Source organism: Rhincodon typus, chromosome 2, assembly GCF_021869965.1.
Source record: "Rhincodon typus isolate 14 chromosome 2, sRhiTyp1.1, whole genome shotgun sequence".
In the NCBI taxonomy this organism is placed as follows: Eukaryota; Metazoa; Chordata; class Chondrichthyes; order Orectolobiformes; family Rhincodontidae; genus Rhincodon; species Rhincodon typus.
In genome coordinates this window covers 138293648-138304670 of record NC_063333.1, presented here as the reverse complement: position 1 = coordinate 138304670, position 11023 = coordinate 138293648, and the positions used below count along the sequence as shown (strand labels likewise).

The window sequence follows — 11023 nt, the reverse complement described above, 5'->3', positions numbered from 1 at the left end:
CAGGAACTCTTGTTATTCATTCATGGGATGTGGGCATCGTTGGCTAGACCAGCCACCATTCATAATCCCCAGGCAGCAGTTAAGAAACAACCACATTGCTGTGGGTCTGGAGTCCACATGAAGGCACACTAGATGGGGATGGCAGATTTCCCTTCCTAAAGGACATGAGTGAACCAGATGGATTTTTTTTAAAATGACAATTGACAGTGGTTTCATGGTGATCATTAGGCTGGCTTTTTATTCTTGATTTATATTTAATTCAAATTTCACCATCTACCATACCCCCAGACCATTTGCCTAGAGTTCTGGATTACTAGTCCAGTGGCACTACCACTACCCTTGCTACTTCTTACCCAGGGGTAACTCTGCTAACCTCCCTTGTAAACTGACCACAATGCCACTAGCCACAGTTTCAGATTATGGGCATTCCTGTTCAACTGAGAAAGGGGTGCAGATACGTAAGAATTGCGTAATTATATTACATACAAACAGCAAAATACTGTGCATGCTGGAAATCTGAAAAAGAAATAAAAGCTGCAGGAACTAGTCAACAGATCAGACAGAATCTGTGGAGATTAACAGAGTTAATACTTCAGGTTGACATGACTTTTCATCAGAACCATTTCGTCCATTACCATGGAGAAACTAATCTTAGAAAAGTTAGTAGCCAGCCTCTCTTCACAGAATTCTTAAGGCTAGAAGAAAGGAAATTAAAATATCCAGACCAAAAAAAAGCAGAGTTAGATAATTTCTTGACAACTTGCCTGCTAATGCATCACAGGGTGACATTCAACCTGATCCAACCATCCCTCCCCTCTCCCGGTTTGACTTTTGTTAACACTTCATGGCCAAACAGCATTAAGATGGCCAGACACATATAACCCTCACCTCCCCTGTCAGTATTCCACAAGGATCGCTCCCTCCAGGACACTCTGGTTGGACTCCTCCTCCACTCTGAATATCTTCCCACAGCCCCATGGCACATGCAATTGTAAAAGTCGCAACACTTTATCTCCTCCGTCCTTACTACCCAAGGCCCCACAGCAGGTGAAGCAATGACTTATCTGCACTTCACTCAATCTAATCTACTCTATTCACCACTCGTAATGCAGTACTTACTTCAATGAGGAGATGAAACGTGGATAGTGGCTGCTTTGTGGAACATCTATATTCTGTCCGTAAAAATGACACCAAGCTTCCAGTTGTCTGCCTCTTCAACACACCACAGTGTGCCCATTGCCAACATTTCTGTCTGAGGCTTGCTGCAGTGCTCCAGCAAGACTCAGTGCAAGCTGGAAGACAAAACCTCAACTTCTGCTTGAGGACCTTTCAGGCTTCAGGATTCAACATTGTGTTCAATAATTTTGGTACATGAATACCTCCCTCCATGTCTTTTACCCACCCCACAATGCAGGCCCTATCAAGACATGGGGTGCTTTCAGCGCAACCAACCTATTTTCAGCTACCTCAAAAACCTTGTCATAGAATTACAGAATCTCTACAATGTGGAAGAGGTCATTGGTCCCATTGAGTTCACACCAACCCTCCAAAGAGCATCCCTATCAGACCCACCCTCTACTCTATCTCTGTAACATTGCATTTCCTATGGTTAATCTACCTAGCCAACACATCCCTGGATATGACTGGGCAGTTTGGCATGGCCAATCCACCTAACCTGCATATCCTTGGACTGTGGGAGGGAACCAGAGCACCCGGAGGAAACGTGTGCAGACATGGGGAGAATGTGCAAACCCCACACGGTCCCGAGGGTGGAATCGAACCTGGGTCCCTGCTAACCACTGACCCACCATGATGCCCACATCATAAGCATAAATACCACGTTGCCCTGTCTACTTTCAGTTCTGAAGAAAGGTCACTGGACTAGAAACATTAGCTCTGCTTCCTCCCTGCAGATGCTGCCAAATCTGCTGAGTTTTTCCAGGTATTTATGTCTTTGTTTCAGATCTCCAGTTCTTTGTTTAATTTGAAGATTGCTAAAACTCAGCATCTTATAGGGGTAGCACGGTGGCGCAGTGGTTAGCACTGCTGCCTCACAGCACCAGGAACCCGGATTTGATTCTGGCCTTGGGCAACTGTCTGTGTGGAGTTTGCACATTCTCCCAGTGTCTGCGTGGGTTTCCTCCGGGTGCTCCAGTTTCCGCACATAGTCCAAAGATGTGTAGGGTAGGTGGATTGGCCATGCTAAATTGCCCATAGTACCCAGGGATGTTTAGGTTAGGTTAGGTGTGTTACACATGGGAAATGCAGGGTTAGGGGGACGGGTCTGGGTGGAATGCTCTTCGGAGGGGCAGTGTGGACTTGTTGGGCCGAATGGCCTGTTTCCACACTTTACGGATTCTATGATATCTTAACCTCGTTGGGGATCTGAGCAGCAGAAACAACCAGAGACTCTACCCGTAATCACAACAACACAGAATTCTCAGGAATATGAGATCCAACACAATTTTACTTCTATTTAAGTGAATGGTTGACAAAGCAGATGTGTGATCCACCTCCTTAGAATTGTCATATTGTTTTTTTTGGAAAACAAAATCTTTTTAGGAAAATTAATACACAATGCCTATGGAACTGTACATCAACAGAAGTCAAAATCTTCAGGGAGAAGAGGACACCAGTATCTCAGTGTCCTTCGAACTGCCCATCAAAGCTATTCAGGCTATAAAAAATCATTTTTTTGAGATACTGGGCAGAGATCCTGTCAGCCCTCTCAAGTAAAAGAAAAAGTAAAAGGCTTCCGTTTGTAAAACACCTCAGGACATCCCGAAATGCTTCAGACCCAAGCAAATGCTTTTGAAGTGTAGTCATTGTTATGATGTAGGAGAAACTGCAGCCAATTTGGCCACAGCAAACTCCGACCAGCAACAAAGTGATAGTGAACAGATAATCTGTCATTCTGATGCACAGAATGTCAGCTAGCTATCAGGGTTAACATCCCTGCTCTCCTTTTAACTGGTGGTGAGGTTGTTTAATGTCTGATGCAGAAGATGGCACCTGAGACTGTGCAGCTACCCTCAGTACGTATAGGAACATTAGCCTAAATTTCTGCACCAAAGTTGACATGGAGGATTCCACGGTAGTGTCTGAAGTAGGATTCTCCTTGCATTCTGGAAAATATTTATTCCTCAGTCAACATCTAAAATTGAAGATCTGGTTATTTATTTGATAATCATTTGCATGGAGCTTGCTTTGCGCAAATCAGCTATAATGCTTCCTATGTTATAGTAGTGAGTGCACTATAAACCACCATAAACTTCAAAATCATTATAAGATTAATTGTAAAACAGTTAGGATTTTCTGAAAGGCATTGTCATTAGTGCGTTTCCCATTTCTTGAGCAGCCATTTAGGAATGGAAAATACATGTGGCTTTCCCAGCATTTGTCTTGTTGCATGAAAAAATAATCTCATTCCAGATAAGATCAACTTGTGCAACTCAAAGTAAATACTGAACTGGGGCCTTCTTATCACAGTGTATTAGCAGTATACCATGCAATCCATATACTATTTAGCTCCAAATTTTATAGAAAGCAGTTAATACATTCAGAATATATTCTGAAAGATATTGAACATTGCAACAATAACTGCTTGTTGTATATCTTTTTCCAGCTTTGTAGACAAAATATTCTCACCATGCATCATTTCCCAAAAACACAGAAGGAATTAATTTCTAATATCTCATTTGAATAAATACCCTCTTGTTGGGAACATTAATCTGTAAAATAAGGATTGCTACTGGTTCTATCCCTCTCCTCTGCTGACTTAGTTGAGCAGCTGAAGGCTGACTGGGGAAAATTTACAATAAGCACCAGCCTGCCCAGATGGCTCGATGGGTGAATTCACTGCCTTGTGTGGTATCTAGCCACAGAGATCAGAAAAGTCATAGGGAACAGGCACATTCAGCCAGTTTAGCACATTCTGAAGACCACTAGGAGAGACTCCAGTGATAGATCAGGAGGCTTGCAGTCATGTGGAGACCACCATAATTTTGTTTCTTCTGTGCTGTCAACTGTGCACTGAGAGCAGAGAGAACTAATGTAAGACAAGAGGCTTCAGTTGTTTCAGAAATGAGAAACAACAAAGGAGCTGGATCTTCGCCAACTCCAAATTCACGGACTCTCAGGAGATGAAGTTTGTTTCTTTCTGTATTCCAAAAAAGATGCTGAAATCAGCAAATTAGTATGCAAATGTAACTTCCCTTCAGAATACTAAATACTGTCTTACAGAACTGAAAGCCAAGCTTCAAACAAAACAAACCTATACAAATACATGAAACATTTCCAAAACTTTTAAAAAGGAGAAAACACAATGGTTTCGCATGGTAGTGCTCATGGGCACATTGAGTCAATGTCTTAAATCAGACCGCTGTATCATTTGCCACTGGATTTTTACATCTCTTTACCTGAAATACAACATGAGAACTCCACATTTCATCCTGATCTACAACTCTATGGTTTCCAACTTCCACATTTCTTACCATTTCACTGTGCACTTCTCTGGATTGCAAGCCAAGTATTAAGGATCAACTGTACTACAGGTTGATCCTCTTTGGAAGTATGGCCCATGTTTCATCTTGAGGTCAAATAGTTCAACATCATTTCCAACACTGAATTTTGCATCTGTTTGCAATCCTATTCTTCAAGGAACTGATCCATCAAAGACAGCAAACAGGGCAGTGTTCTCTCAGTAGTGTCCCGAAGTGTCATGCTAGATTATATGTTCCAGTGCCTTTGGTTTCTTTGGTGAAACCTGAACACAGGACATTCTAACTCAGAGGTCAGAGGTCTAAGCTACTACCAAATCAAGACTGATACCACTATACCAATGCATTAAGTGCTCAAATAATATTTCTAAATGTAATTTCCAGCTATTCTTCTTCAGGTAAAAATGCATTACTAGCACCTCATTGTATATTGCTTTGTAACTCTAAGTGCCTGTATAAGTTTATTTTCTTAAATTAATAACTTCACTGCATTTGATGGTTTGGGTAATAATGAAATTATCAAAACCTAAAAGCAATCATGCAATTTCATTCGTGCAACTCATCCATATTCAATTGCAGGCTGTGTGTTGGTGGAAACATTTCACAGCTCTGGCTGATTGTGACAGTGGAAAGTTTAACAGTTGGACCATCAGAATGCATGACGAAACCAAATGTGGCAGAAAAGCTGCAGAGAAAGTCAAAGTTGCTCCTAACCACCTCTTCTTTCTTTTAACAAGCACGTGCATTGGCACACACATTTATTAACAACATGCTAAAATTATAGAGCAGTGGATTTGATCAAGAGGCTTCTTCATTCTTTGGTTTGTGTTTTAATTTTTAATTTATTCTTTAATTTTTTGGGTCAGCCTTTATGCAAATACAGTCCTTATAAAACTAAACCCACCGCTTTAACTCTTCCTTGAAAAGTAACTAAGTAGTGGGGTAATGCTGGGGTTGAGCACACTCGAATAGAAAAGGTCTAAATGGCTGGAAAACAGAGACACTATTTTTTTGTAAGCATAAGAGACTGTACAGTTAACTTTCTCACAATTCACTGGCACATTCTAACTCTTAACATACCAAAGCTCCTTTCAGAATGTTAACAATCTTGGAACACACTCCAAGCCATCAGTGAATTTAGTTAGTGTTGCCAGCTCCTTCAGTACTGAGATGGTAACAGCTGGCCCAGCTAGCCTATTAAAAATAGTGGGGAGAAACTTCTCGTCTACAGATATGTGACCACAGTTTCTTAAGATTTGCTAGTTTGCAGGATGTCATGGGCTCCCACAAAATTTTCTGTTGCAAATGGCTCCCCTCGAGGGGTCGTTTGAATGCTCCTTAAAGTTTCTTCCATCTCCTTCTGGTGTTTCTTCAGATGCTTTTGCAAAAGCTGTTTGTCTGGAGAGGAGTAGACACATAAGTGGCAACCAAAGGTCTCACCTGTGTGATGCCTGCGCACATGAAGATCCAAGCTCTTCTTTTGGATGCTGCACAACAGAAGGAGAATCAAAACTGATTAAATTTATCATTTCAACAGATATTTGTACTATATAATTTATGTTATACGGAGGCACTTTGGACAGAAGCAATGCCATTTTGCCTGGTTTTTGTAATCTTCACCACTGACAGTATTTGGGGTACATTCCAAAGCTCCACGGCAACTCAAAAATGCCCTGCACTTGTGAGCAAGCCTGTTCCCAAGTCTGCTTGTTTGGAAAGCTCTGTGCAGCTGGACGATGAAAGAACAGCATTGGTGGGCTGAATGGTCAGTCCACAGCAACCCGAAAACTGGCAGCTTATACCACTAGCCAAGTTGTGGATAACAAAGTCAGTTTTTTCCTACGTTCTATTGCTTTTTGTGAACATAAGAACAAGAAAGGTGATTCAGTGCACTGAGCTCTCCCCATCATTCAATTAGATCCTATTGATTATCTACCCTCAGTGCAGGAAAGTGGTAATACCTCCATATCTCTTCTGCCATCAGATTCCAAAAATCTATTGATCTCTGCCTTGAACATGCCCAATGATTCAACCTCCACAGCCCTGGGGGGTGCAGAATTCCAAAGATTCACAAAGTTTTGGACTTATTTTTATTTGCTACTATAAAAGCAAATAAGCATTTTGAATGAATGTAGGGACACTGCAACCTGTTAAATTTATAATTGAAATTAAACCAGTTTTAAAATCCAAACCTCAGAGTTAAATAGAAGCAGCTCCATTTTGAGAAACTTCTCTCCTTTAAGCAAACCCTCTCCCTTTTGAATTCAGAATGCTGACTTATTCTTCAGTTCAAATAATTTCTAGCATTACTTATCATTTGATCGGTCACTTTTCGTTTATTTTTTTCATATTAACCCACCTTCACGTATAAAAGTCAAAGGTAAGCTTGAAAATAAGATTGGAAAGAAAACCTCAAGAAGAGACAAATCCACTACTTTCTCTCTTAAGACATGAGCAATTTTTGTTTTCAGAGAACTCATTGAAGTGAAGTCCAAAGACAGAATTGTGCACCAACAGCATGTCAAAAACCATATAAAAATTCACTCTCACCAGTAAGGATTCTGTCAGGGAAGATGAAAATTAAGGCTGTAATCAGCAGTGTGTAAAAAAATCATAGGAGAGTCATTAAAGTAAATTCAGAAGTAACAGTAAAAAAAACATGATATTCTGCAGTTGCTAAGCAACAACGTGTTCTCATTCCAAAGATGCTTCTGGGTATATGGTTGTTTCCCTCAATATAAATCTCATTTTATTAACAACCATTTCTATAATATATTCATTTTTATTGCCTCTCATTTTGCTGGTGTTTCAGGAGCAGAAGATAAAAGAAGATCCTCTATTTGGAAAACAGAATAGGAAAGACACACTAAACAAGATCAACACAGCAGTAAAGGGGGCTCTAGAGTTAGAGTGAGAAAAATGAATAGCAAACGAAGAAATATGAGAACAAAAAACAGATAGCAAAGTAAACAGAAAGTAAAACACTGCAACAAATGTTCACAAGGTCAAGAGTGCAACTTAAATCAAAATTGACAAAGGACAGAGTAAATAAGCAAGAGATGGTTACACAAAAAGAGACAAAATGCAAATAGCAAGTGTCCTTGTATCTGGGGGAAAATGTAACTTCCCATTTACTAACTGATAATTGCATATTTTTGGTGCTACTGTTTTGCAAGTCCATCCCACAGTCACAACAGGGTGGGCGTGGGCTAAAGTGGTTGGCAGTGGACCCCCATCCTTAAGATGACAGGAAATCCCATCATCAGGAGCTGCAACAGACTTGGTAATATCAGAACCCAGTAGTGAAGGAAGGAGTAGGATGAGAAGGTGCCTTCCTCAGAAAGAAGTTTTGGGGCAGGTGGGATTTTGCGACAGGGAGGGAGTTTGGGGTTATTGTTTGGAAGGAAGGCAAGAGACGATTCCCAATGTGCACAGGCCACACCCCTAAAGGAGAGATCTGCTCTCTTTCCCCCTTTTTCAGCCAGGCCATAAAAAATAGCCTGCCAACCATATTATGGAGAGGACAGTGTATTATCCTAGTTAAAAGACTCACTAACAAGCCTAATTGTCTTTTACTTGTTCATTTAGCCCAATTATTTATCTCCTTACTGCAGGCAGGCTGCTAATTTTTATGAACAAAGACAGAAGTTGCTGGAAAAGCTCAGCAGGTCTGGCAGCATCTGTGAAGAAAAAATCAAAGTTAACATTTATGGTGTGGTGAGCCTTCCTCAGAGCCAATTTTTATGCCAGGCCACCTTGTGTATTATTGAGATTAGTTTGAGGGCGGAAATGTGGTGGATTAGGCAGCTGACCTACTTTATGTGCTGCCCAGATTAAAAATACACCTGGAAGGGGCACCCAGAATCAAATTTGAAGCTTCTTCTCCCAGTTAAAAAGATAAATCTAATCCACTTGTTAGAGACAAAGGTGTGAAAATAATTCTTACTGTTAAATGAAGAATGAAACTGAGAGCTGAAGAGTTCCAGAACTATTTTCCTCAGCATTCTTTTTTTAAATAACAACAATAATTTTAAATTTGCAATTTTTAGACCTGGGTTTTATGTCTGTAGTATTGACAGTAACCTGTCTCATTTTAAATCAGTGTAACAATTGGAAGAGTACACCAATTCATCATTAGCAGGGCAAATACACTGCAGTTCACGCTATTGAATAGTGGCCAAACAGAGTCCATAAATGTTTCCTAACTTCTTTCTAACAACGATGCTGAATAAAATACCTACACTGACACCCCAACTGTGACCAGCCAACTCAACACAGACCAATGTCTGAACGTTGATCCACAGAGATCAATGACATTCCACACAATACAGTTAACTGCAGGACTGGTATTCAATTTGCAAATTTAATAAACACTCACAAACAAAATACAAATTATACTATCCAGGAAAACATTAACTGTTGTTGATCTAACCATTTTCCTGCAATATATCAATTCTATAGCTAAGATCTGCAGGATCCGAATGCCAGAATCTGGCCTCTTGTTTCCTTCCTGCCTCAATGTTGATCATACAGCTGCCTGACTTTTCTTAATTTTTGTAAGAAAGTCAAGTCATTCTCAGCTTTAGAAATGAGCACTAAAACTGAATACAGCGTAGGAAAAGCTATGTAAACTGAAACCAGAAGGGAGGGGAAGAGAAACAACACTTATGTTTGACCATTAAAGCAATCTTGTAATGAGAAAGGAAGCTCCCTACAGCAGCTGGGGTGGAATCCACCCAAACAGAGAATGATGCAGTTGATTTCTGAAACTGCCACCCCAATGGCCACGGTTTATTACGTCTCTTTGTAGAAATTGATATATTTTCTTACTACACTCTCACCACGGACAGTCAAAGATCTTCCCACACAGAATTTCTGATTTCAGCTGATGCTCTCTAAGGAAATGTAAACTTTCAACAATGTTAAGGGTCAAAAGGTTCTTGATGAGTCCTCGATTTCATCAGCCATTACAATCCAATATTCATTCAGGGTTACAGTTTCTATTCCATCACTTGGCTTGATGTCCCTGTTCCTGCTCCAAGGCCAATTGAAATGGGAAGGGTAAATAAGGTCAGGAATGAATTATGATAATGGATCTACTCACCAACTATAAGAGCACAGCTGGCATTTGTAAGGTTTCTCAGTAGAATGTGTGCGGGAATGCCGCCTTAGAGAGCTGGCATCAATGGAGGCATATTGGCAGACTGTACACTTGAAGGGCTTCTCACCTTTGGAAAGGGAGAAAAAAAAAACTTGTCTTATAAAACAACCTCATTCAGATGTGCTTGTGCAATTTAAAAGTATAATTTCTTCCATTTCTTCTCTCTCACATATGTAGAACTTTCAGCCTCAGCAGATTTTGACATGTAGACTCAGCCTCTTGCATTTCATTATTGTTGACTTCATTTTTATTGCTCTTTGCTCTCCTGAGCTTTGACCAGACTAAGTATTACAGTAACAAATCACACTGTACTCAATACGTTCACCTCCCTGACGACCATCCTTGATCACGCATCAAACTAGAGAAGTAAACTCTCAGAACCTGAATACTCACTGCTCAGCAAAGATCTGGCACTGACATACCACAATATTTACAAGAAATATATGAGCAGTAACTCCACAGCTCACACACAGCAGATGTCACTTCCTGAAAGAAATGCATCATGGTTATGAAATATAATTTGCAAATATAGCAATCCTTCAAATTTTTCTGAATAAGGGCAGTTATAACACTCTAGGAGCTAAACACCATTCAGGACAAAATAGCCGCTTCATTCATATCGCCATTTTAAACAGTCACTCCCTCCAGCACTGAGGCACCACATGATTGCAATGTGTAATATCTACAAGTAACACTATGGCAACTCCCCACAATTTCTTTGATAGCACCCTCCAAATGCACGATCTTAAATGGTTAGATTGAGAACAAAATTTGTAGGCGCAAAGGAACCCTAACCTTCAAGCTCCCACCCACAACTGAGAGCAACTGATGTTTCACAGCACTTTATAACTAAAACACTACTTTCTGAATTGCAATCATTGTTATTAAAGCAAATCACAACATGAAGAACTGTTAATTGCACCTTTCTTGATTTGCATGAATAAAACAAAGAAAAAAAGATTATGTTTCCGAAAAAGTACTCTAATTTCATACTGTTTTTGAATTGACTCCTTACCTATTCTCCATCAACTTTTTTTTGCCATTTGCTATGCCCATTCAAGGCTATCTCCTCTACCTTGTTGTCTTTCAAAACACAATTAATACCAAGGCCATTCTTTACAACTTCTTTGTGTCCTTGTCACCCACATCCCCCCCATTCTTTTCAAACTGCACTTCCTTCTACATCCACTCCTGTAAATAACAGTCCCCAAGGTATCTGCAGCTACACTTTTAAACTGCTAAGTGTCATACGTTTGACCCTCCACTTGCCATTGTTCATTGGCTCAACCACTTCCTCACCTCTGACACCCTGAAAGGAGAAGGAGTGGGGAGTAATGTCTAATCGTTATGAGAGGGGTAATTG

General features: G+C 40.3%; 1 protein-coding gene across 2 annotated transcripts in view; it reads right to left on the bottom strand.

The window, feature by feature from the left end:
- Positions 1–2282: 2282 nt before the first annotated feature.
- The window catches only part of si:dkey-154p10.3 (oocyte zinc finger protein XlCOF6), a 33500-nt gene continuing 24759 nt past the window's right edge, over positions 2283–11023 (bottom strand). For both annotated transcript variants that reach the window (XM_048614127.1, XM_048614123.1), the window contains 2 exons: positions 9604–9727; positions 2283–5986 (listed from right to left, as the gene is read on the bottom strand). In XM_048614127.1, the coding sequence (XP_048470084.1) occupies positions 5749–5986; positions 9604–9727 (362 nt within the window). In that variant the 3' untranslated portion in view covers positions 2283–5748. The remainder of the gene's footprint in view (positions 5987–9603; positions 9728–11023) is intronic.